We start from the raw sequence: 27,677 nt of genomic DNA, 5'->3' as shown, positions 1-27,677 counted from the left end.
AATTTGACATTATGAGGTTTTCGGTTTGGTTAATAGAAAAATCTAATTTTGAGTTGTTCATGTTGCTCTTTGCCTCAGAAACACAAGAGGAGGTTTTAGGACCTGAAAGATAAACAGAGATTCATGCTGGGCTGATGACTTTACTATAAGAGAGACCATTTCCTGGAAACCAGAGCAAATCTGAAAGTGAAAGTAAATGACCTTGTTTCATGCACAATTTATAACACCCCAGTGAGTGTGCAAAATCTAGTTTCATATGAGCACCTGCATGTACATATTGTTCTCTTCCAGCAGCTCATCTACTTTAAAATCACATCATTTTGATGAGCTTCAGTTTGGTTTCAGGGTTTTGCAAAGTATCAAATCAGATTTAAGAGGTTGTGAAAGTCTGAACTGTGACCAACTCATGACCTTTAGCATGTTATTAGGGAATATATGTATAAAATTCATATTTTTCTACCAATTTTCTAGACAGGTAAACCTTTTCATTTAAAATGTATATTTTTAATCCAGCTTCCTGGTAGTTAAGCAGAATTTCAGGAAGTTATTCTGGATAATCCACAGAAAACATTGTGAGGAATTTTCATTGAAATTTCCTTCTGCCAAATAAATATTTCTTTGTTGTCTGTCTGTCCCACCCTTTACATTCTGCAGCTCATTTCTGGGAAATCAGCCTGCTTCTCTTCACTACTGCCTCCTACTCATGAATAAAGATCAGGGGGGTGTTTCTTTCTCAGAGAGGATATAAAGACTGAACCTGCAGCACTGCCTCAGAGGATCACATACATTTCTACTGTAAGTACACTGATGCTCTTTTTCTTCATGTGCTGTTTCATGTACAATTCTGCTGTGTGTCTTTAGGTGTTTCATCTGAGTCCTGAAGTTTCTGGTTGTTTTACCAAAGACTGTGTAGAATTGAAAGATGTAAACAGTAATGAATTGATGAATGCTGTGTGTAACTGGTCATCCTGTAAATCCTATTTAACCAGACATACAAATAGTACACAAATTGTAAATAAAAGTAGAATAATAAAAGAGTTATAGAAGTTTAGAAAGCCACCTTTTGGTTTTTAATTGATTTTTAGAAAAATGTGACTGTGCTGACAGAAGTTTTCACTGGTACAGGAGTAAAATAGTGCTACATTAGCATTGTTGTTCTAGAGATGTCAGTGTTGGTTAGTCAGTCAGTCTATCAGAAATATGTCAACAAATATTGGATGTAGCACAGTGGTGCTTTAAGCCAATTGCTACAGTCAGCATGTTAACATGCACAATGTCAATTTTAACAAGCTGATGTTTATCATATAAAATGTTTACATCATACTGTATCATGTCAGCATGCTAACCTTTACTAATCACAAACACAACATGCAGCTGAGGCTGATGGGAAAGTCAGTTTCACAGGTATTTGGTCATAAACCAAACAACTGAACAAAATCAAATGTTTACCTGATGATGGCGCTAGAAGAAAAGTCAGATGATCACCAAAATTATTAGAATTTATCTTGAAGGGAACTTGAATGTCTGAATTTGAATGACTGATGAGAAGAGTAACACATGGGGTCCGTTTCACAAAGCAGGTTTAGTGAAAACTCAGAGTCTGTTAACCCTGAAATGAGTGAAACTCTGAATTTTCCGTTTCAAAAAACGGAGGTAACTCAAACCAGAGAAAGAGGGATGAGCCTGTTTCAGAGAGAGAGATAACTTAAGCTCTTGGTCAGTTACCGTACTAACAGACTATGAACCTAACCTGGTCGGGACCAGGTTTTTCCTCAATGAATCTCAAGTTTCTCTCAGTCTCCGCCCTCTTTCAGAACCAAACACTCCATTTGATTTCCTCACTCATTCAGTCAGCAGGCGAGTTTTGGCGTAGCCTAGTTCTGCCGTCTGTCATTTAAAAAAAATCATAAAAAAAAAAATCAGAGTCAGTATATTAGAAGTCCATTGGGCACAGTGGGTGGTGACTTTTTTCACATGGCATGTCCTTTTGAAAACGATCCCGTGGATGAAGGTGCAGCATTACTGCGCAGAGAATTAGCCTAAATTTTCGTCGGCAGATGGTTATCAGACCGAGCATAGATGTTCTAGCATTTCCAGACAATTATCTTTTTGAGCTTACGGCCAGCTCCTCTGCCTCCGTTAGGGGTGGCGGTGCTGGGCCACCACCCGTTTTACGGGCATCTGCCTTCTTTCTGTTGGCTGAGTAGAAGTCTGTGTTAGTTTAAATAGGCTTAATTATTTAACAGAATATGATGTAGATGAGAAGACATTTGTGTGTGAAACCAGCGTTATGTTTGGGATAAAACAACAGCACAGTCAAACAGCCACTTAATATTTACTTCATAATGTAAAACATGATCAAAATGAGGTTCCCCCATGAGATTATGCCGAGGTTTTACCTGTTTGAACAATGTTTTTATATTTCATCCTAAACTGCTGCCAAGTGCGCTTCACCCCTGCGGCATTGCACCTAAATGGAATAAGTTAATAGGCGCCATTCAAGCAGTTTTCCCCTGTAATATTATTGTGATTGCAAAGGACTACATTTAAACTTACGCATTGACCCGAGCAGCAATGTTCTCCCACACCGTCTCCCTCTCTTTTATAGCTGCAGCGGTGTTGCACTTCTTTCTGAAAACATGTTCAAACTCGCCGTATGAGCGAATTAAGATTTCTGGTGACTCGTTGAATTGGGGCTCCATTGATACTGGCTTTTTATAGTTGTGGTGCACATGCTTAACTCCAGGTGAAACTACTCCGAGTTGAATAAACTGACTCAAATCAGCTGTTCTGGAACCGGAAACTCAGAGTTTTCTATCTCAGAGTAGATTAACTCAGAGTTCAGGATTAGACTCAGAGTTTGTTGAACCTGCTTTGTGAAACGGACCCCTGCTCACTCACTCCAAACCACAAATTTATTTAGATAAGAAACACAGTTGGGTCTTTGTCACGTCAAGAAAAAGATTCTGATCCTGACTTAAGTTTATGGTTTGGAGCATCTGAACACCTGTATATACACATTGTTCATCCCCAGCAGCTCGTCAGCATATTGATGAGTTCCAATTTGGTCATAAGTTTCTCAACCAACAGGAGATGAAGTAGTCTTGAAGTTTGAATAACACAAATCACTTAAATTGGCATTATGAGGTTTTCATGTTTTATTTTACTCTTGATTTCAGTGGAGTTTGTCTTTGTTGCAGCAGCAAAAAGGTGACAAATGACTAACAGATGTGGAAAGCAGGAGACTCTCAAGAGTGAACTAACAAACTGTTTTTCCTAGTTCAGACTCTGAGATGGATCCTGCAGCCAGCAGAACGATGGAGTTGGCGACGCTCGGCCGGCCTTTCAGCCTCGGGATGCTGTACGACTGCCGCCAAGACTCACTCATCCCTGGTAAGAGTTCACATGTAAAACATGCAGATTTACTAAATGTAACCAAATAAACCAAAACCTACAGTGTAAATACAATAAGGTGCAGTTTTTTAATATAAAATCTTCTTCAGTCTTAAGATTTGGATTAAATACATGCCCGAAAATTTTAGATATTTGAAAATATCATTCAGTTCATACTCATACTATGATATATAATTTATATTTGGTGATTTCAGTATTGATCTGTTAAACCCAAATGGTCTTAAAGACATTAGACTTTATTAACACAATGCTCAGCATTAGTCTACATCCCACGATTATAAAACCAAGTAGAGTAACAACATTATAACAACATTAATAGATAATGTATTTACAAATGTAACTTATAGAGGACTGAGGTCTGTACTATGAAGCAGGATTTGGGGTTAGCAAGGTAACTTCAGATTTAACTCTGGGTTTTCAAGGTTACAATGGTGGTTCACTTCTTACCATGGTAATTTTTGCTGATCGGCTAACCTGTTCCAGAGCAGGTTAACTTCAGAGAATCAGATCACAACCTGTCAACACCGCAACCACTAACCAATCAGATCTCTAGAAATAGGCTCAGTGAAGCCAGATAATGAAAAGATAATCCTGGGTATGTTGAACTTGCTTTGTAGTACAGGCCCCTTGTAGGTGGATTGCCTATAAACAGTCTTTGCTATTCTTCAGAAGGATCTTAAATTCAAAGCTGATATTAATGATTGCAAACTGCCATCAATGCATTTAAGTAAGACTGAACGAAAGAAGACTGGAAAGAGGTTTATGTTGATGAACCAGACAAAGCCTACAATGCTTTCCTGGCAACATTAACAGAACTCTATGAGAAAAATTCCCTGTTAAAGAAATCCAGAGGGAGGCATAAATATGTGGATAAACCATGGATTACTGAGGGGCTGCAGAATACATGCAAGAAGATTGATGAAAATAAAATAGAAAGAAATAGAAAATAAATATAAGAAATAGAAAAATAAATTGGTAAGCATTATGAGATGTAACAAGAAGTAGTATTATTATCAAATTGTTGGAACAACATGCTCAACAGCGCTCAACAGCATAATCGAAAAACATAATAGGAAAGTAGATTACCCTAGTTATTTTGTTAAAAATCAAAATGTAACTATAAATAACATAAAAGAGGTTGCTGATGAATTTAACTGCTACTTTGTTAAAGTTGGACCTACTTTAGCAAATTACTGAGCCAAGTAAGGACATATAATTTTGGACCAAATCAGACGGTGTGGTGAAAACACCAGTCCTCCCATTCATTTGAAGGGGGGAAGTGTGTCTTGGTCCCAGCGGCACCACAACGGACTGCGGCTGGAAAATTGAGGCAGAGAGAGAAACGCAACCCGACATCACTGCGGCTGAAGGCTGTGGCGGCCAATCACAGCTGGAGATCAGACTGATCAGTGCTGTAAACTCTGCCATGAAGGAGCACAAAGACATTACTAGGAGGGAGGGAGGACATTTCTCTTCATTCGATAACGTTAAAAGTATATAAAAAAAAGTATACAAAGACGAGCGAGAGAAAGAGAGAATAGCTGTGGTCAAGCGACCTAGAGAGTGAATGAAGAGAGGAGCACTGGTAGCAAGGAAGCAGGTGAATCAGATCAATAAAACGTTATTTTCTGATTGTTTCACAGTGGTTACATTCTAGAGCACAAATAAACACGCCCACAACCCCACACATGTCTGCTCAACCCTGCGGCTGAACGCAGCACCGTCTGATTTGGTCTGGCCTAACTAGGAAGGTATAGACGATGAAAACGAACAAGTTCATGAAAATAAGGTTGTTGATATGGATAATGAATTCAGGAACAAAAAGAGATAAACATTTATTTTCCAATCACAGACCGGTGTCTCTCCTTCCCCAATTCTCAAATATATTAGAACAATTATTTGTACAAACACTTGACAACTTTATTGATAAACATAACTTATCAAGTGACCACCAGTTTAGATTTTGAGCTAAGCGGTCTACCCTTATCATTAGCGCTGTGGAAGTAGTAGAGAATATTTCAACTGCACTAGACAATAAAGAATATATAGTTGGACTATTTATAGATCTCATTAAAGCGTTTGATACAGTTGATCAGGGTTTATTTGTGAATATGGTATTAGAGGGGTAATATACTCCTGGTTGAGAATCTGTCTTAAAACAGATATCAGTATGTTCAAGTAATTAATTTAGATTCAGAACGTATGAAGGTCACCTGTGGGGTTCCACAAGGCTTGATGCTGGGTCCAAAGCTCTTTATACTCTATATAAATTATATTTATAAGGTGTCAAAATTGTGGCATCTTGTTATATTTGCTGAAGACACAAATTTATTTTGTTCAGAGAAAAACGAAGCAATTTTGGATACAGTTGAAGGGGAATTGGAAACCCTAAAGAAGTGGTTTGATACCAATAAACTGTCATTAAATCTAAGTTAAACAAAATTCATCGTGTTTGGAAATCAATTCTTAAGTAACTCTTATGATAAATGATGTACACATTGAAAGAGTGTATGAAAACAAATTCTTAGGAGTGATAATGTACCATAAACTCTGTTGAAAACCTCAAATAAATCACATCAAATCAAAACAGTGTAAATCCATTGCAATACTGCACAAAACTGAGGACATCTGGAATCACAGCTCATTATTTACTCTATACTGCTCACTCATAGTTCATACATTACATACTGTGTGGAAGTATGGGGGAACACAAAACTAGCACAAACCCCATCATTATACTGCAAAAAAGTAAAGCCTTAACAATTGTCAATAACGCTGATTACTATGACCTAATCAACCCATAATTTAAAGCAAAAGACAGAACACTTCCTGACTGTATCCAACAGTTGTTTTCATTGAGGGAGAGCAGGTATCCATTCAGGGGAAACTTTATGTTTAAAAAAAAAGAAGGTAAGAACAAATGTGAAAAATAGATGTGTGACAATTAAAGGGGTCAAATTATGGAATAGTTGTAACAATGAAATAAAATAATGTAGCAGTATGTGTTAATTTAAGAAAACTTTCAAAAACATTATATTTGAAACACAAAATATGTGACCAACACTGAGAAATGCCTGACTATTACGATTTGTCTTTGTTTTGTTTATCTGTCTCTGTTTTTAGTGATGTTGTGTTTCTTTATTATATTTTATCTTTGTTTAGTTTTAAGGGTAGGCAGAGCTGGTTGATTCAGCTCCTGTTGGGAGATTATTCTGAAATGGAGACAAAAACAAACATCAATATACTACATACAAGTATAAAATAAACAGCCACATGAACATATACAAGTGGCCCCCATACGCGTTTGCCAATGTGAAGCCCAGAGAAGCATAATTCCAGCTTTAGCGTTTCTCTAATTTCAGTCAGGACCACTTAAGTCAAAGAAAACTTTTATTGTCACTTGCAGTAATTAGATTTGGTGGTATGACTCTGTTCTGGGAGCAGCAGCAAAGACCCCAGGTACAGAACAGAGCAGGCAGCAATGACAACAGAAATTACATTGTTTAACTCAGAGACAGAATTGGTGCTTTGCAATATGCTAATGTGTCTCCTCACTTCCCTCACTTGCATCTCTTTCTCACGTCTCATCTCCTCACAGCAAGGATGCGAGAGAGAGATGCGAGGAAGAGATGCGAGGATGGAGGAGTTTAATTCATTTAATGGGACGTCCTCACTCACTCTGGCCTCATTTTGATGAGACAACAACTACTCATGACACACAGCACCTCAACTGTTAAATATGAAGAAGTCAGCTATCAATATAAATATAATAAGTAACAGTTTAAACTCCAAAGTTTAAACTTAAAATTCATGTACAATAAATTCAAACTTAAAACTGTTATTTAATAATTTCTACATATTGATAGCTGGAAAGAAAACATCTGATAACTGCTCCAGTGTTTTATCATTTGATTATAGATCTATAGCAGCATCTGGCTGTCACAGAATAAGACACAAATAGACAATTTAAATCTGTTAATTACTAAAAGAACAGAACCAACGTAAAGGAGCAATAAAAACAGTTGCAGCCTGCAGAATATGTTTAAATAAAATTCACGCTCCGGATAATTTTATAGGAGACATGCAGCTGTGCTGCGTCATATTTTCCTGAAGGAGCTGAGATGTACTGAAACAGAAACGAATAAAAGAAGCCTTTGGCGTATAAAAAAAATAATAAACTTACAAGAGTGTTTTTGTGATTGATTCATGATTTAGTCATTTTTATTTTATGAATAAATATGAAAAGCTGCTGTTGGTGCAGTCATTCCTGTTACACAGGTAGTTTTCCTGATCTGCTAGATTACAACAACAACCCAACTGTTAACTGTCCCGTCAGATAAGCTGACTAATCAGTGAACACATTGAATGAAAGGGGTGTTGCCATTTGGTATAAAACTTTGGCGTAGGATACACCTGTGGTTCCTCACTATAAGCTCCTCCAGGAGCCTTTTCTCTCCTCACTCCTCGTTTCGTCCAGGTGCATTTAAGGAATTGGAGGATCTCCATGATGATGGAGGGGGAACGACTTCCAGGTCAGGGGAGGAGAGAGGACGTGAGGAAGCATAATTAGCATAAAAGCACCCCTTTTAAGGATGAGCTAGGGTGGAGGCGAGTTGCAAGTGGCTTGCAGAGGGCAAGATTAGACAGACTGAAGCAGCTTAATAAGGAACCATGTATGAGATTTGCCAATTGAATGCATAGAAGAGAATCAGCTGATGTGGGCTGGATTGTGAGCTGAGCATGACTTTGTGGCCTGCCTGAACTAACACGATGCTCAATTTGTATCTAAAAGACTTTATCAATCCTTACTGTCATGTAATGAAAAGCGGTTTAACATATTCTCTGGTTTTTGCAGGCATGACACTATGGGACTGTGATGACCTGGAAAAAGATACGAGAGAAAGACCAAAACCTAACAGTGACTTTGAGATTGTTGCATCTGAATCAATTGAGGATAAATCTTCAGCGCTAAAAGTTGAAGCATCTCTAAAAGCAAGTTTCTTGGGTGGACTGGTAGAGGTTGAAGGATCAGCTAAATACCTTAATGATCATAAGCAATCCAAAAATCAGGCCAGAGTAACACTGAACTACAAAACTACCACAAAGTTCCAGGAACTGTCAATGAATCATCTTGGAAGAGGCAATGTCAAGCATCCGGATGTCTTTGATAAAGGAATAGCGACACACGTCGTCACAGGTATCCTTTATGGGGCACAAGCCTTCTTTGTCTTTGACCGTGAGATGTCTGAACAGGAAAATCACCAAGACATTCAGGGCAACTTGAAGGTGATGATCAAGAAAATCCCTTGCCTCGCAATAGAAGGGGAAGGTTCCTTGAAAATGGAAGACAAGGACATAGCGAATGTTGAGAAATTCTCCTGCAAATTCCATGGAGACTTTTTACTGGAGAAAACTCCAACATCCTTTCAAGATGCCATACAAGTCTACCAAAGCCTGCCAAAATTGCTGGGGGCCAATGGAGAAAAAGCTGTACCAGTGAAAGTCTGGCTGTTGCCACTGGTAAGTTTAGATTCTTCTGCTGCACAACTTGTACGTCAGATAAGTATAAGATTAGTGCAGGAATCCCAGAGTGTCCTTGAGGACTTCACTGAGCTGGAAATGAGGTGCAATGACGCAATGAGAACCCCCACTGCACAGCAGTTCCCACAGATTGGTAAAAAACTCAAAGCTTTTAAAGAATTTTGCTCTGAGTTCAAGCTTGAATTCCAACGAACTTTGGCAAAGAAACTTCCGTCAATCCGGGGAGGAGGGGAAGAGGAGGCTGTGCTCGCAGAGATCCTGAAGAAGAGACATTCTTCTCCTTTCAACAGCAAAAACCTCCATGAGTGGATGGACTGTAAAGAGAGAGAAATCTGCATCTTAAAATCTTACACCAAAATGATGAAAAACACCAAGATCATCCCATCAAAAAATGTGCTTCATGAGGAAATTTTCAGTGCAGAGCATGCTGTGTGTTTTGTTTTCACCTCACTGGGAAGTGCTGAGCCGTATCTCTCAGCTTTATCAAACTACTTAAAAGAAACACCCAAACCAGACGACCCCCAAGATCCACATTGTCATGACATAGAGAGGACACAATGGTACCTTTCAAACAAAGTACTTGATGCAATGACACATAAAGCAAAGCTATTCAGTGATTTTGCAGAGGCCAACAAGGACAATGAGAACATAAAGTTCCTGACAGTAGGTTTAACAAATGAGACGCAGAAAGGTTCAAGCATCTACCTTTATAAAGGCGGCCATTCTGTCAGTGAGAACTTTGAGCTGCCTTCAAAGCCTGAAACAGTGACAGCAGGTGATGTAACCCACAACAGTGTGACACTAAAGATTTGTCCACCAAGATTTGGATCAGAGAATGTCACCTCCTACTCTGTAGAGTACTGTGTCAGTGGAGAGGATGGATGGCAACAAAAACCAGCACCAAAGGCTGAAGAAGTCACAGTGAGCGGTCTGACTCCTAACACAGGGTATATATTCAGATGCAGAGCAGTGACCTCAGTAGGTGTTGGGCCAGCCAGGGAAGTCAGCAGTCCCATTAAAACCTTACCTTGCAGCCCTCCTGGAAAACCTCAAGTTGAAACAAACTCAAGTGAGGTATCAGTTAGCTGGGAGAAACCTGCAGAGATTGGACAAGATGTTTTGAGCTACATCGTGGAGTACGCCCAAACAGACAAAGGGGTAAAAGATGAAGATCTTCAGTGGAACCACATAATGTCAGGAGCTGAGAGGGTGATCATTTCAGGGCTTCAGTCAGAGACAAAATATGCTGTTAGGGTCAGATGTGATTGTGGTGTAGCAGGCAGAAGCAAAGAAAGCATCACTGTGAATGTCTGTACAGCAAAACGTGAATTTGCACGCCTCGCTGAATTCCTGAAACATATCAGCAAGAGTACAAATTCTGAATCCCCCTCACTTTACAAGCTGCCTCTGAAAGAAGAAGATATGGACATAGATGGTTGCCGCAGATATAACTTTGGCAAAGAAAGTATGAGACAAAATCGTACCATAATGCTTCTTGGAGCAACCGGATCAGGAAAGTCCACTCTCATCAATGGAATGATCAACTATGTTGTTGGCGTGGAGTGGAAGGACAATTTCAGATTTAAATTAATTGATGAGGATCAGTCAAAATCACAAGCTGAAAGCCAGACTTCTGAAGTCACTGTGTACAAAATCAACCACCAGGAGGGGTTTCAAACTCCCTTCTCTCTGACCATTGTGGACACTCCAGGCTTTGGAGATACAAGAGGAGTCAGAAGAGACAAAGAGATCACAGAGCAAATCCGGAGGCTTTTCACCTCTGTGAATGGAGTCAGTGAGATTGATGCAGTGTGTTTTGTTACTCAGGCCTCTCTTGCACGACTGACAGCAACACAACGATATGTGTTTGACTCGGTGCTCTCCATTTTTGGCAAAGACGTGGCCGAGAACATTCAGATGCTGGTGACTTTCGCAGATGGCAAGCAGCCACCGGTTCTTGAAGCAATAAATGTCTCTGGGGTTCCATGCCCAAAAAATGACATAGGGCTTCCAGTTCACTTCAAATTCAACAACTCTGCATTGTTTGCAGACAACGGATGCATCAGTGAGAGGGCCCATGATGAGGATTCTGATGAAGATGACGACAAGTTTGATGAAATGTTTTGGAACATGGGTGCCAAAAGTATGGAGAAGTTCTTCACTGCTTTGGGGAAAATGACAACCAAAAGCTTGCTAATGACCCAGGAGGTTCTGAAAGAACGCAAGCACCTTGAAACAGCTGTTGAAGGTTTGCAACCGCAAGTTAAAGCTGGATTAGCAAAGCTTGAAGAAATTAAGACAACAAAAGAAAAAATTAAAGAGCATGAAACAGTCATGACTTCAAATGAAAACTTCGAGATTGAGGTGGATATCATTAAGCCAGTCAAAAAACAGCTCACAAAGAAAGGAGAGTTCATTACCAACTGCCAGAAATGTTCAGTGACATGCCACTACCCATGTGGAATAGCAAATGATAATCGGAAACGTGACTGTACAGCAATGGATGGGGCAGGGATGTGCACTGTCTGTCCTGGAAAATGCATTTGGAGTGTGCATTTCAACCAGACATACAAATGGGATTATGTTAAAGTCAAAGAGAAGCAGACAGTGCAGGAGTTAAAAGAAAAGTACGAAAAAGCTACGAAAGAGAAGCTGACTATTCAAGACTTGATTGAGAGGCAAGAAGAAGAGATTGTTCGCCTTCAAGAGAGGATAGTGACCCTCATGGATCAGTCATCCCAATGTATAACTCGTCTGCAAGAGATCGCCCTCAGGCCCAATCCTCTGACCACTCCAGAGTACATTGACATGCTGATTGAAGGGGAAAAGTCAGAGGCCAAAGAGGGTTACCAGGCCCGAATTCAGTCTCTGGAGGCAATGAAGGACAGGGCAAAAATCATCTCCAAAGTAGCTAAAAGAGATAAGCTTGCAAAAACAGAGGAGGAATTGTCTGAAGAAAAACAGAAGAAGCAAGAAAAGAAAGGTTTCCTGAAAAAAGTTGCAAATTTCTTTGGATATTAGGGAAAAACAAGACAAAAGGTCTGCAGCCATGTTAGCAGCATTGTGAGGTTGTAATGCAGGTGGTTTCCTATGATTGGATCACTTGAAGGGATTGCTGATGAGGGACAGCTGATAACAACCTCCCCTTCCCCTCTTCCACTTCCAACAATGGAGGCCGTTCCTCAGCAGTTTGGATTTGTGTTTATTGTGAGTGATTGTAAGTAGAAGCAGCACATGTGTTCAGACTAGGAGCTTCTTGTAAACTTATACTGTAATAAGTTGGGTTGTTTTGGGGGTGGGGGTGGGGGGAGGGGGGGTCTGAAAATTGAAAATAATGAATTTCATGGACTAATTCATTGTAAAATGTAAATATTTCAAACTAGTAGTAGCAGTTGGTAGGAGTGAGAAGCCCTTTTCTTTTGCAATCATTTTTCTCATGTTTTCAGTTAGGAGGTTAGAGCTTTGTCATTTATTTCAATTTTGTGTTTTTGTAGGGAAGTTTAGGGTTTGGGCTTAGAAAGCTTTTGTTTGTTGTTTTGGGCATTGCTCATCTCCGAAACTTTGTTCAAAAACATAAACTGCTACTACAGTATGCTATGTTATGTCAAGGTTTCCCTTAGAAACGTAATAAACTGAAAATCATAGCATAACTGAAATCACACAGTGCTGTTTTAACTACACTCTATCATACAGGAGAATACACTAATTGAAAGATATTACAGCGTTTATGATTGTCCTATATTTTAACTTGTGACGCATTTTGGGGTATTTGTCTCTTTTATTGCTTTTTGTTGCCCAATTGTACCTTCAGTACTAGAAATGACATGTAAATAATCACAATGAAATTTGACTATTAAGATGTCAGTAATAGATTGAATTGTTATGTGACTGAGATGTGATAATAAATCAGTTTTGTTGGATATGTGTTATTTTCTCTCTCTCTTTCTTTTTCTTATTGGCTCAGACTGTTTATTGCAGGTTATGTTGATATTTTGAGGCCAGGTAAAGGTTTCATATAAGTTTAACTTTCACATAGCACAAGTGCAACTATTTTAGACCTTCTGTTGAATGTTATTATTGCAATTTGTGTTGTTGAAATACTTTTAAGTCTGCATATTTAGGTTCTTGCTTGTACAGTTACTGTGCATTCAGTTATATGCTTGCAAGCTTAATTTTATAAGCTGTAAAGCAAAAAGAAAAAAAAGATAACACACAGGTGTTTTTGTGTCTTCATACTTACAGACTTGACAAGGTCTTTTTAAGAAAATAGAGGGTCTCTAGAGAGGTTGGGACATTCAACTTCTCTAATCAGTTTCTTTGAAGGTGATACAACCTATACAGTTGGCTTCATAATTACGTCACCGTACTGTGAGTTCCGAGTTACTGTAATTACCAGTTTTAAACTTGTAAGTAGGATTCACATCAACATCTAACTTGTAGTTACGATGGGGACACATGTTTCAATGAAATATGTTTCCATGACACTCTGAACACGTAACACTTTTATCAGAGAGGTGTTGGGCTGGTTTTGAATACAGGATGTGTTTCTCAGTATTTAAAAACATCTGGAGAATCTTTTTTAAAAAGTGATCTGTTTTTATAGTACAGACCATATTGAACAAAATATTGATAATGAAAGCAGTAAGACCACCTGTATTCTGACTGTTCATGATCATGGTCTCAGATTTAAGCCATCCATACAAAAGCAACACCAAGAGTTGTCCAGCAGATGTTGCCATTTTACTACATCAAATGCTGCAAAACTGAAACATTTTCAACACAATTGCTTCATATTGTTTCAGTGCCTCAGAAAATACACTTTGACATTACTTTTAGTATTTTTGCACTGTTGTGTTGGTATTTTAACTGAGATAAAACATGTGACTTCTTCACCTCTCAGAGGAGCTAAATGTGTTTAAAGACACAAACTTTTTTTGTCTAAGAGATAATTTAGAGGCGCTTTCTCAAAAACTCAAATACTTTTCTGTCCATCTGGCTCAAGAATTTAACATCTGCAGCACAATAAGATGTTTTTTCAAGTTATTGGTTCTTATTTCCTCAGTCAAACAAAGATGGTCACAAATAGTGACACATCTCCTCACACTGCTCTAAGGACAGATACACACATGAACACCTTGTAGTAACTAAGACAGGTTCACAATTTTTGTGTGTCTTTCTAGTGTGTCTTAAACCAACAGTCAGGAGCCCAAATGAACAGTGAAACATGTTTTTCTTGCTGTAATCATTCCTCCTGTTCATACTGACCATTAGAAGATCCCTTAATAATGCACTTACAATGGAAGTGATGGGGGACAAAATCCACAGTCCTCCTTCTGTGCAAAAATGTTTTTAAAAGTTTATCTGAAGCTAATATGAAGCTTCAGCGTCCAAATGAGTCAAATCAAGTAGATATCTTTCAACGTTACAGTCTTTTTAGTGCCAAAGTTCCTCTTCTTGTTACTATACTTCCACCTGCAGCTCAAGGGAAACACAAAGAGGGAATTTCATGCTAAAAAAGACTGTAAATGTGTCAGATATCCACTTGATATGACTAACTCAGACTGATGAAGCCTCAAATAAGCTTCACATCAACTTTTAAATGACTGTGTGGACACACTGTGGATTTTGGCCTCCATCACTTCCATTGAAAGCACATTTGAAGGATCTTTTAATATCCAGTATGAACAGGAGGAATGATTACAGTGAGGAAAACCTCTTTAACTGTTCATATGGACACCTGACTGTTGTTTTAAGACACACTTGAAATATTAATGTTGTGGTTTTGCTTCTTACAGAACAAGTTTGGATAAATGATAATCGTCACTGTTCAGATAAAACAAAAAGAGGGTCAGGCAGAGTTCTGGGAAGGTGACCAAATTTATTTGTGTTCAGGAATGCAAGGGGTGGACAAAATAACAGAAACACTGTTTAAAGAGTTCGACAGCAAAATATCAGTTTGGTGAATTTCTCTTCTTTTGGAAACATTTTGAGGTGGTGACTGGACTCGATGGTCACTTTATTACCAACTGTTGCACCAAGTAATTGTGGTGTTTAAGTAGTCAGTTTGTGTGAAGGTGTACTTTTGATTGAGGCTGGGTGGTCGACATGTTTTACAACTGGTGAAAATGATTCAAGAGGTAGTGACAACAAAACACCTTACTTTGCCAAATAAAAACATATTTGAACATATGAAAAAAAACAAGTATCATTTTTACAGAAAAAATGTACAAGACATTTGCCAAAATATAACACAGTACAACCTTTTTTAATTAATTTGGTCTGATCTGAAGTGTAATGTGAGGCTGCATTTTCAAAAAATAAGAGTTGAGTAACAAGCTGCAAATATACTTTACATTTGAGCATTTGAAATTGTGAAAACAATTGCAATTGCTCAGCTGTAACATTTCACTTTTTAAACATTGACAGTGACATTTTTTTCTGCATTTTAACATCATGTTTGATAAAACAGCTAGATATTTTATTAACATATAAATGTCACATCATGGATTCAGTCAAACTTTTAGTACTTGATAGTTTTTTATACTACATGATACAACTCACTTTAAACACACTTTGCTTTATTCCCCAAACTTCTTCGGGTTTCTTGCCTTCATCTTTCTGTTGTCATTTTTATAATAGATTAAGATGAAATATTGTGTTTTTTGAGAATTAGTAAGAAAGAAAACAACAAAACATCCCGATGGAGGCAAGATAGCACAAACCGTCTGGAGAATAAAGCATGTTATGTCTATGAAGAGTCATGCAACATGTTTAATTTTCAAACCTGTACTGAATCTAACTTTGGTCTGCACGTCGGAGTGTGTATGTACTCAAAATTATTTCTTTAAACTTCCTCTTGTTGTCATTTTCAGTTGGGGTCTGATGATCCCTTTTGACACGATGTTAGTTTAACAACCACAAACTGAAGCCTAAAAAATGACCATCAGGCCGAATCAGCAACTCTGATCATTTTCAATGAAAAACATCTAAAATCATGAATTGTGAGTATTTACCACAGTGCTGTTAGATTATTGTATCCACCTGCTGTAGTTCCCTTCATGATCCAAACACAGTGTTGTCACCAAGATTAAACATTTGATCTCCCTGCAGGTTCAAATGCTGCGTTTTGGTCCTTCATTCACTGCTGTCCAGCTCCAGGGACAGAAGGAACATCTGGAAAGAACCTCCTGAGATAAAAGCAAATTCCAGAACAAACACAATCAATACAATTATGTTTGGCCAGTTTTTTGTGCAAAGTTTTTTAGTTTGTGTGGTATTTTATTATTTTATTTTTTATTTTTTTAAGACATAATTTGTATTTTCACTGCTGGCCGGTGATTCAGTGTTATCATCCAGGATTTATATTGAAGGTTAAGTGAACCTCATTTTGAAGCTGCAGCTCTTTCAGAGGATGCAGCCTGCAGGTGTTTCCTTCCTGCGTCTTTGCTCATTTCCACTGCCAGTGAAAGCAGTGATGTTTGTGTTCATCACGGTGGACAGATGAAGGTCGTCTGTGTGAATGTGGAAGCTCTTCACACCTTGTGACACCTTGCTAATGTGTCTCCTCACTTCCCTCACTCGCATCTCTTTCTCACGTCTCATCTCCTCACAGCGAAGATGCGAGAGTGAGAGATGCAAGGAAGAGATGCGAGGATGGAGGAGTTTAATTCATCAAATGAGAAATCTTCGCTTACTCCGGCCTCATTTTGATGAGACAACAACAACTCATGACACACAGCACCTCAATTGTTAAATACGAAGAGGTCAGCTATCAATATTTAGATATTATTAAGTAACAGTTTTAACTCCAAAGTTTAAACTTAAAATTCATGTACAATAAATTAGAACTTAAAACTGTTACTTAATAATTCCTACATAATTATAGCTGGAAAGAAAACACCTGATAACTGCTCCAGTGTTTTATCATTTGATTATAGATCTATAGCAGTGTCTGGATAGATGTCTGAAAGCCTTGGTCACTTTGACACTCAACTGCTCGGACGTCCCTTATCCTACAGACGCCATTCAAACTGTAAAATGTTTACAAAACTTTGTACTTTCAAAGTTATCAGATTGTTTAGTGGTATCTTTTGTAGTTTTTCAGCAATTTAAACGCAAAGCCGGGTTTTGCAGACTTTTTCAGGTCTCACCAGTGTGTCATGTGATCAGGCACAGTGGAGAGCGCAGATATTTTTAGGCCAGAAATGTTTTTCTAAACTGCTGTCACTCCCACAATTTTAACTCCTCAAGCACATATCTTGCCTCAGTGTGTTGCCACAAGCCTCCTCTCTCTCAAAATGTAAATACATTTCACATAGGACTTATAGTTTTTGAGATCTAAACCTTAATTGATAGAGAGTCCCTGTTGCCACGAGGCCGCCTTTGTTCTCCTGAAACAAAGGATCAGCGCCAAAAGGCTGATCACTAACTCCATTCCCCAGCATGCACCATTTCACACCTAGGTGTTAAGTAGGAAATCGTCCCAACACAGTCTCTGATTGGCAGAGACGCACCAACATTACGGGAGGTCATGGCAACGGAGCCGTGACGTCATTCCCCTTTAAAACACGGACCGGGAGAGTCTCGTCTTCTTTCAGGTATTCTTGCTCGGGAGAAGGTTCGCCTTTTCGATCGGCTGAATCGCCAACGAAAGTGACTCGTACACGTGTACTATTCCCCTTTTTCTTTTGGAGCTTCTCCCCTCGCTGGACGGGACGAGACGAGACCTCGACCCGCGTTCCTCCGAACACCAGTAACGTTACCGGATCCGTGAGAGACTGCTGTTTGCAACCCAGCACTCTCACCTGATACCTGCAGAAAGAAGAAAGGACTTTTCTCCACGGAGACGCGGATAACTTCTACGCCCCACTGTCTACCGACTGAGTCGACCACCCTGCGTTCTTCGCTGCCCCGCCGAGGAACCAGCGGCGTCATTCTCGAGAAACAAGGACGGCTCCGCCAGCACCACGCACCGGAGGACCCGCTGCTGGATTTCACTGACGGACTTTTTCCACACACATCGGTTCGCTCGCTGTGTGTTTATGAGCTTAGTGCTTGTATTGTTTTTGTGTGTTTTAACGGACCGCCGAGTCCCGTTTGCTGCTGCACTCTGAGGAGTGTTTTAAGTTGCTGCCTGTTTAGTTTGTGTTCACCGCGTTAAACTGTTTGTGTTATCCCATTCGGGATTTCTGTGTTTGTGCCACCGCAAGTGGAAAGTAAGTTGCTTTGTCAGTCCACAACCAGACAACGTGCGTACCGACTACCGTCCGTACTCCCGCTCTCTGTAGACAAAGCAACCGCTACTCCGACAATTTCTTCAGATGGTTTTTAAGCTGAGTCGTATATTGAGTAATACGCTTAAAGTAACTAGAATAACAAGTGTTAACATGTCAGCTTTGTAGACTATATTTTTTTAAATAGATAAGAGTGTGTAAGTCATGTATTTCATAAATGCATTAATACTTTTTTAGATCTGTGAATGTTTTGTGTTCAGTCTTTCTAGTATTCAGCACTGATCTGTTCCTGTATCACATTATAAGCTTTGTGGTACTTTATATATTTCTGTATACTAAGAAAATACACAGGAAACATATGTAAATCATGTGATATGTTGTCTGTTTTTGATGAGAACATAAATCTGTCGTCACAATAGAACGATACTATAAATTTGAATTTAACTTTGTTGGTAAAATGACACATTCTGAACCTTCCAGGGCTATAATGAGCATCTATTCTTATGTATATGCTAAATGTCTTTAAAGAAGCAGCCTTCTCACCACTCAGGGGTTTTTGTTTTTGAAAGCAAATTGTTTTATTGGCATGTAGAATTGCCCCCCACCCCTCCGATTTCACTGATTGTAAGATTGCATGTTTAATTTCCTCTTGTCTTCCCCAATTTTTTGAGTCACCAGCTGCCACTGGTAGAAATAAAGTTGAACAAGAAAGTAAAACTTTTTTATGCAGAACATTTATTGCTTAACAAAACATTCAAGTGTTCATACATGAAGATATGCACATGTTAAATGATAACAAACTGTAATTAAGCATGTTAACCACAAATAAAACAAAGATAATAATAATAATAGTAATAATAATAAAAAATGTGCAGGAGAAAACAAATACAGAAAGTCTGCTTTAAATTTACATGAACTCTTTAATCTTCTCATCTCTTGTGCTTTTCCAAACTTTGTTGGGTTAAATTTTGAGGAAATCAGTTTAAAATAATGATCAAGACATCTAAACTTTCTCTATTTAATATAATGGTGCAGCAGTAAAAACACATGCAGTCAGTGTGAACATTGACATTTTAATTTTAATGTAAAGTCAATCTAAATGTGTCGGGGTTAGTTCAGTAGCTAATTTGCACCTGCAGTCCTGACACGACTAAAATGTGACAAACAGATAAAACACTTCATACATAATAAAGCTGCAATCAATATAAGAGGAAAATAAAAACTGGAGAAAATGTATCACAACTCTTTGTCCTTAAACAATCTTCAACAATCAATATAATCAAACAGGCATAAAACTGAGAGTCAATCTATAAAAACATCATTCATGAGTACATATCATATATAGCTACGTATATAGCTTCATGCACAATATATATGTGATACTGTCAGATTAAGAACTAGTTTAAATCAATAACAATTTAATGTTACAGCACATGTCAAAGCAAGAAGGTGATTTAATATTTCATAGGTGAAACATGAGAAAAATGCAGGTGTAGTTTTGATTGTTCATCTGGTGTTGTGTGTATATATATATATGAGATGTATCATTGAATCAGAGTACGTCCACACTGCGGCGGGTACATTTGTAAATGCATCTTTTTCTCTCCGTTTCAGCCCTCAGTTCAGACTAAAACTGAGCTTTTCTGAGATGTTCTCCAGACCGTTTGAATCTAAAACAGCCATTTTGATGTTTCAGTGTGTTCGAGGAAAGTACACGTTCTTGCTCTATACTATACAAGAGAGTAAAACTATTCATAAATACCCATAACTCCACTCTAAAAATATGACATTTTAATCTTTAATCAATTGTGTTAATTAAAACAGTATATAAAAAGGTAAAAAATTATTTGATTCATACATTTTTAACATATTACTGAATAAAGTACATAATGTTTTTATGCTGCTTCAATCCAGTTAATTCTCATCTAAGAATATAAATAAAGATTAAAAAAAATAGCAAAATGGTATTTCAGGTAATCATTGATCTTGTTGATGATGTAAAGGTCTCTGAAACTCGTTTATCAAATGTGATATAGCTAAATGGCTTTATAGGCTTAATTATCTGATGCAATGTTTATTTATTTTCATGGACTCTAAAGGGGTTTCTCTCCTCTCTCTACTTTCGCCACAGTCTCTGCTTTTTCTCTCATTTTCATCAGAGACTGAACTCGTTGATTCCATCCTGGTTTGGCCTCATGTTTCTCTCCCTCAATAAGCATGTCAATGTACTCTGGAGTGGTGAGAGGATTTGATTTCAGTGCTATCTCTTTAAGTCTGTTTAAACACTTTCCAGACTTCTCCATCAATGTCACCACCTCCACCTGCACACGATAATATTCAGCATTCAGTTTATCAACCAAAGCCTGAACAGACATCTTACCCTTTTCAGCTTTTAGGTACTTTTCTTCCAGCTCTTTCACTGTTCGTTTTTCTTTAACATCCTGATAGTCCCATCTGTACTTCTGATTAAAATGTACATTCCAGTAACATTTGCCGGGGCACTGAGTACAGTTTCCATCTGATCCCATTGCAGCACAGCCTCTTTTTTTTGCATCATTTGGAATGCCACAAGGATAGTGGCAGGTATAGTGACACTGCTGACAATTGCTGATGTAATTTCCAGAACCAGAAATATCTACTTGACCAGGCTTTTTGATGGTGACTTCAAACTCAAAATTCTTATTTCTGTTGATCTCTGCTTCATGCTGTTTCAGTATTTCAGACGTCTCTTTCATCTCTTCAAGCTTGGCTAACCCAACTTTAACCTGCTTCTGCAAATTTTCAATTGAAACCTCAAGCTGCTTTCTTTCTCTGAGGACCTCCTTCGTCATTGTCAAGCTTTTGGTGTCTATGAGATTCAGAGCACTAAAAAACTTCTTCATGCTTTTTGTCCCCATGTTCCAAAACATCTGATCAAAGCCTCCATCTTCATCATCTTCATCTTCATCTGTGCTGTTTGCTGCAGATGATTTGTTGTCAGCAAATAACGCTGAGTTATTGAATTTGAAGTGAACTGGCAGCCCGTCTTCTGTTTTAGGACATGGGACACCTGCAGCATTTATTGCCTCTAGAACTGGTGGACGTTGGCCGTCTGCGAATGTCACCAGAACCCTGATGTTTTCTGCCACATCTTTGCCAAAGATTGAAAGCACAGAATCAAACACATACTTCTGTGTTGGTGTGAGTCGTGCTAATGAAGCCTGAGCTACAAAACAGACAGCGTCGATTTCACTGACACCAAGCTTAGCAGAGAAGAGATTATGTAGCTGTTCTGCAATCTTTCTGTCTCTTTCTATGCCTCTTGTATCTCCAAAGCCTGGAGTGTCCACAATAGTCAGAGAGTGATCGATCTTAAAGCGTTCCTGGTGGTTGATTTTGTATGCTGTGACTTCAGAAGTCTGACTGTGAGCTTGTGATTTTGACTGACCCTCATCAACTAACTTAAACCGAAATGAATCCTTCCATTCAACCCCTAAAATGTAATTGATCATTCCATTGATCAGAGTTGACTTCCCAGCCCCAGTTGCTCCGAGAACCATTATGGTACGATTATGTTTAGTGGAATCTTTCCCAAAACTGAAACGCTTGCACCCAGGAACATTGATTTGTTCTTCTTTAAGGGGGATTTTATAAACAGGAAGAGGCCCTGTCTGTGGTTCTAGCCGTGTGCTTTTTCTTTTAACAGCATCAGCGACCCGAACATCTGATTTTGATCTAAGAAAAGCCATTATGGTGAAGGTAAGCAATTATGCCTGTAGTATTACTTTTATATTTACAATTTTCAGTTGGTAACAGGATCAGCCCTTTGGAGAGGTAAGTTATTTCATAGGACAAAATGGAAATACACTATTGTTGGAGAAGTTCATCCGTCTTTGTTGGTGAGTGTTGCCTCTGTTGATCTCTGCTCTGAATCTGTATAAAATAAAATATAAAAGAACAACATTAAAAATAATTCAACCCAAAGTTGGAGCTGTCATGACAGTGAACCACTTAGTGATCATATTGCTTGTAGTCTATAAAATGTGCAACAGCTGCTTTAGTGATGGATGGTAAAATAAACTTTGTCGAGTTCATCTCTCACATAAATAATTACCAGATGACAGTTGGAGCTTTTCAACACTGTAATGAACATGAAATTCTCAGTGTTGGATCATCATTGAAAAACCATCAATAACTCTTAGTTGACTTCTCTCTTAATGACTTTATAGTCCAACAAAATATACACGATTCATTTACACCACAACAAATCTGCATATATCTAAACTAATACACACATTCTGACAATGATATAAGTAGTGTATGTTGACAGCCACAATAAGAACTATGATAAGAACAATAAGAACAGTCCACAATACGTCAGTTATTCATATTTTAAACACATTGGGCCTCATGCAAGAACATTTTTGTATTTTTATCCTAAAACTCTTTTTTTCTGTGAGATTCGCTTGTACATGTGTTCGAAGTCAGATTAAACAAACTCTCCTATCTGCCTGAACTTGTCGTAAATTGCTTGTTTCAGCCTGATGAATGCAACTGGTTCTTGAGTAGGTGCACATTCGTAAGATGTGACCATTAGCATAATTCATGCCCTTAGAATTGCCATATATAGCTCCATGTTCTGCTCTGTTTGTGGGAGAGTTTCATTCAAAAAAATGTTCCCAAAGAGTAAAAACACCACGCAGCTTCAAGTCCTGCTATCAGAATCAGTAGATAAACAAAACAAAGTGTCAGTAGTAGGAGACCCAAAACAAATAGATAATATGAATCCAGCTACCAACGGCATGACATCAGAGCAGCTCTGCACTGTGACAGAAATAGAGCTGCTTTGACACATGAAGTTAGATGCTAAAAAACGTCTTTCTAAAGCAAACTGGTCCGTGATGGGAGGCAGTCAAGGGAGAGATGTTAGACCAGACAATATTATAGTCTACAGGTGATGTTGCACTGTCAGCTGCAACACAAGATGATACTGGACAGAAACCGGCAGAGAGAAGTTGCTGCGCCAAAATATGCCAATAAAAATCCTAAAATCTAAGAAACCTTTCAGCAAATTGGCAGTCATGATGATCATAACATTGAAAACAGAATATTAATTTTGTTTGTTTTAGTTATACATTTAGTTTTTGTTCATTTCAGTATGATATTTAAACTCCAAATGAATTCAGATTAGGACATTACAATTGTAAGTGTTTCTCCCATGTGAAGAAAGGCAGAGATGATCTATTAATGACATGTGTGACAGGTCTGAACTTGTAAATTTTGTTTGTACCTCAAAATTCTAAGTATGCAAAAAGTGATGAATGCTACAAATGTTTTTATAACATTTGTATGTGCATCTTAAGAACAAATCTGTTTGTAGGAGTTGTTCTTGCATGAGGCCCAATATGTGTTGATGTAGATGGAGACCCTGTTTCCATACAGCCAATCACATCTTGCATAAAGCAATAACATGATACTCTATCATTGGCAGATCAGATGTCAAACTGAGCCTGATAGCATCCTGCTACACAACAAAAAACCTGCAGACTACAAACAACAACCCACATTAACTTTCCTTCTAAAGTCTCCTTCTTTTCTAACTTACAAACATGAACACACATCTTGCTCTGCACCTCAGCTTGTTGAACAAACCATCAAACATTCAACACAGAAAAGTGCACCACTAATGCCAGTTAGCAGGCTAGACAGCTAAATAGCTTCTGAATAACTGCTGTCAATCAAACACAGACACCGCCACGCCCCTCCAGCCAGCTGAGAAAAAAGACCTTCTTTTTCTTCATTTATAATAATAAAAAACTATTAACAATAAAATAAAAATATAATGACATTATTGGGGATGTCTAAGTGGGATTTCAGTTGGACACTAGAAGAGAATTCAACTACGAGTCTCAGACAGCATTGTAGTAAGAAATATTCTAGATTTTGTTGCAAAGTTCTCTGATCAATTTTGGATCAATTTAGCAGCTATGGTGCAGGTTTTATTCCTTATTGCAGCTGCTAACCATTCTAGTCAAAATGTTAGTATTACATTTTTAAAAAGCTGCTGGAGATGAATTACAGTAACAAACCTCTGTTGGCTGTTCTCAGTCCAGTTGTCTGACTCAGGATCAGCTGTTGGGCTTCAAAATGCTGCTCGTGATTTAAACCATCATCTCCAAAACTCCTAGAATACAAAATGAATAAAGTGTCTTAGAAAAGCAAGAAATACTGATGATCCTGTAAATCTATTTCAAAACCTAGTTTGTCTTTATGACCATTGTACAGATCCTGAATATATATAGAGAACACATTCGCATTCACACATTTTGTCATTTACCTTACATGTAATCTGTCATAGGCACTGCAGAGGAACACGTCACTATGGAAGTTCAAAGTGTCCAAAATCTGATGTTACTTGATGTCTTCTAATTGGTGTCAACAGCAAAAACCTGCATCACAAAAACAGGGCAGACAGGACATCAGATTATCTCTCATTTACATGTTTTTATTTTTCTTTACATTAAAAGACAGTAATGTATCCTGGAGTTAGAATTCCTTCCCATCAGAGCTGCTCTTTAAATCTGCCAAAACCAAGATGCCTGTTTTGTCTTCCTCTGTCTGAAATTTATTTTAATAATTACTTTGATTTTTTTAGTGTTAAATTGACCATTGTTATCACTGAAAACTACACATGTGCTGTGCTTGAATGGAAAGCTTGACATGAACAGTTTTTCATCAGTCGTTTTTGTAAATAAACTGTAGAACAAGAAGATTTTCTCAATGTTTTTGAATCTCCAAGTTAAGTGACTTTTATGTTTTCACATTTTCTCTTTGGGATCCTGAGAACCTGAAAGTTTAAAGATGTAAAGGTTGATTTACTTCAGTCCAGCAGCTGATGGTCATAAAGTACAGAAAGAGTCTGCACATATACTGACAACATCTGCACAGTCTGCATCAGTTTCTCTATTAGGATGCAGTGTTTCTCCTATATTCATTCATTAATGAGCTCCGCTGCTAAAATTTCACACCATCATTAATATCAATGGGCTGTTAATGATTTTCGCTCGCACACTGTGCAGCAAGATATCACCCTACGTTACAGTGGAATTGTATTGAGTCAGCCTCCCTCGCCTCATTCTTCAAAGGACACCTTCATGAAAGCTACTGTTAGAAGAGTAGCGTAGCTCCGTTCAGGAAAAGGGCAACACGTAATGTTTGTGCATAACGAGCAGCAGAAAAGTGACGTGAGTGTGAGAGGAGCAGAGGAAAAGGTTTGCAGTAAGTTGTCAGTCTGGCGGTAAATGTGCAGAACAGGCTGCAGTGTGTCAGTTAATAAATGCTGCAGCTTCTCAAGACTAAGATAAGACTCGTCTATCGAAGGAACCTGTCCAGGCTCACTGAAGGTGGACTGACCTTTAAGGGGAACCAGCTATTCTCTATTCACTACAGTAACCTAATATAGACAAATAGTAAGAGATATTCAAAAACAAATGCTTGCAGGAATCACACGAATGAACAAAAACTAAAATAATTCTAAATCATGCAATTTATATCTTCAACATCACAGACAGTGAAACAACATAAAGTATGAAGTGGACTAACAGTTCAATGAATTCAGCAACTTACCACTCAGTTTGCTTCTGAACAGAAAGGAAGGTTGAGTTGTGCTTTAGATTCCTCTGCTGCTCCTATATTTATAGGGTGTACACACACACACACACACACACACATACACACACACACGTGGGCGTGGCTTCACTTTGTGCAGAGATTTGTTGCCTCAGTGAACTGAAAGATTAATAGAGACTCATACTGGGCTGATGACTTTACTATAAGAGAGACGATTTCCCAGAAACCAGAGCCTGAAAACCTGAAAGTTAAAGTAAATGACCTTGTTTCATGCACAATTTATAACACCCCAGTGATGTGCAAAATCTAGTTTTATATGAGCACCTGCATGTACATATTGTTCTCTTCCAGCAGCTCATCTACTTTAAAATCACATCATTTTGATGAGCTCCAGTTTGGTTTCAGGGTTTTGCAAAGTATCAAATCAGATTTAAGAGGTTGTGAAAGTCTGAACTGTGACCAACTCATGACCTTTAGCATGTTATTAGGGAATATATGTATAAAATTCATATTTTTCTACCAATTTTCTAGACAGGTAAACTTTTTCATTTAAAATGTATATTTTTAATCCAGCTTCCTGGTAGTTAAGCAGAATTTCAGGAAGTTATTCTGGATAATCCACAGAAAACATTGTGAAGAATTTTCATTAAAACTTCCTTCTACCAAATAAATATTCCTTTGTTGTCTGTCTGTCCCACCCTTTACATTCTGCAGCTCATTTCTGGGAAATCAGCCTGCTTCTCTTCACTACTGCCTCCTACTCATGAATAGAGATCAAGGGGTGAATGTGCAAAATCTAGATTTATCTGAACACCTGCATATACATATTATTCTCTCCTAGTAGCTCATCTGCTTTAAAATCACATCATTTTGATGAGTTCCAGTTTAGTTTCAGGGTTTTGCAAAGTATCAAATCAGATTTAAGAGATTGTGAAAGATTGAACTGTGACAAACTCATGAGTTTCATTCCTTAAAGCTATAATATGTAATTATTCCGCATTAAAATGTCTAAAAACTAGATCTATGTTATATATGTTGTTGAGTTGTGTACTTACATTATCCTAAATGTTTCCAACAATTTTCAAACCCAGAGAAATCTGTAATTTTAAATCAAGGTAATGGTCTCTTTCATTTGGTCGCCTGTCAATGGCGTCATACCTCCTCTACCAAAGAGGAGGTATGCACAAGATACATGCGTTGGTGTTGTGTTTGTCCGCTACAATGGCGTCTACCAAAGAGTAACTTACACACATACAAGATAATACATTGGTGTTGTGGTTGTTTGACAGAAACTGTTATAAATTGACTTTTATTCATTTTTAAGCCACATTTTCATGATAAACTTTTTAGATTTTGGTTGTTTTTAACTATATCTTTTAACTGGATGAAGGATTTTAGTCATCGGACATCTGGATCTTAGGTTGTCACAAAAATAAGCTGGACAAACATTAGCAGCAGCTCGGCTAGCAGCCCCTACCGGATGTCTGGTGCTCGCCAAACATCTTTGGAGAAACATTGTTTTTTTTTTTGTTTTTGGTGAAACATCTTTATTCAGAATTTTAACCAATTTTAATCTGTGTGTACATTTGTTTTTGGAGAGGAGGAGACCTCTGCGGATAATTCGGCCCCCAGTAGGAACCTGCCAAACGTCTGGATCTTCAGTTATAAGAGAAATAAACTGAGAAAATGTTGGCAGCAGCTCGGCTAACAGCCCCTACTTGACATCGAATTCAAGAAACACAGTGTCAGAGAAACACTGATTTTTTTTTTATGTGAAACTACTTTATTCAGTATTTTTACAGTTTAAATCCCTGTGTGTGCTTCTTTTGGAGAGTAGGAGACCTCTGCGGGTAATTCGGCCCCCAAAGTAAAAACATCCTG

The 27,677-nt window shown here is 38.1% G+C and overlaps 2 protein-coding genes across 2 annotated transcripts; one reads left to right on the top strand and one right to left on the bottom strand.

The window, feature by feature from the left end:
- Positions 1 to 3,293: 3,293 nt before the first annotated feature.
- LOC122993439 (verrucotoxin subunit beta-like) lies at positions 3,294 to 12,884 on the top strand. Its single transcript, XM_044367591.1, has 3 exons — positions 3,294 to 3,393; positions 8,270 to 10,015; positions 11,783 to 12,884. The coding sequence occupies exons 1-3, from the start codon at positions 3,294 to 3,296 to the stop codon at positions 11,974 to 11,976; spliced, it is 2,040 nt and encodes a 679-aa protein (XP_044223526.1). The 3' UTR covers positions 11,977 to 12,884.
- A 6,011-nt stretch (positions 12,885 to 18,895) lies between these two features.
- LOC122994454 lies at positions 18,896 to 25,823 on the bottom strand. Its single transcript, XM_044369151.1, has 4 exons — positions 25,794 to 25,823; positions 24,505 to 24,616; positions 24,257 to 24,351; positions 18,896 to 22,100 (listed from the first exon to the last, which is right to left on the bottom strand). Exon 4 carries the CDS (start codon positions 21,914 to 21,916, stop codon positions 20,282 to 20,284), a length of 1,635 nt encoding a protein of 544 aa, XP_044225086.1. The 5' UTR covers positions 21,917 to 22,100; positions 24,257 to 24,351; positions 24,505 to 24,616; positions 25,794 to 25,823; the 3' UTR covers positions 18,896 to 20,281.
- Between the last annotated feature and the right edge of the window lie 1,854 nt (positions 25,824 to 27,677).

This window comes from Thunnus albacares, chromosome 12 (genome assembly GCF_914725855.1).
Source record: "Thunnus albacares chromosome 12, fThuAlb1.1, whole genome shotgun sequence".
Taxonomy (NCBI): domain Eukaryota; kingdom Metazoa; phylum Chordata; class Actinopteri; order Scombriformes; family Scombridae; genus Thunnus; species Thunnus albacares.
The sequence above is the reverse complement of the archived record's forward strand: the minus strand, read 5'-3'. Positions and strand labels throughout refer to the sequence as shown.

What these genes read in the sequence shown, in the direction of transcription:
- LOC122993439 (XM_044367591.1), top strand. Translation starts at nt 3,294, where the DNA reads ATGGATCCTGCAGCCAGCAGAACGATGGAGTTGGCGACGCTCGGCCGG. An exon ending in CCAAGACTCACTCATCCCTG is followed by an intron (nt 3,394 to 8,269) that starts GTAAGAGTTCAC and finishes TGGTTTTTGCAG; the next exon opens with GCATGACACTATGGGACTGT. An exon ending in TGGAAAACCTCAAGTTGAAA is followed by an intron (nt 10,016 to 11,782) that starts CAAACTCAAGTG and finishes TTGAAGGGGAAA; the next exon opens with AGTCAGAGGCCAAAGAGGGT.
- LOC122994454 (XM_044369151.1), bottom strand. Translation starts at nt 21,916, where the DNA reads ATGGCTTTTCTTAGATCAAAATCAGATGTTCGGGTCGCTGATGCTGTT.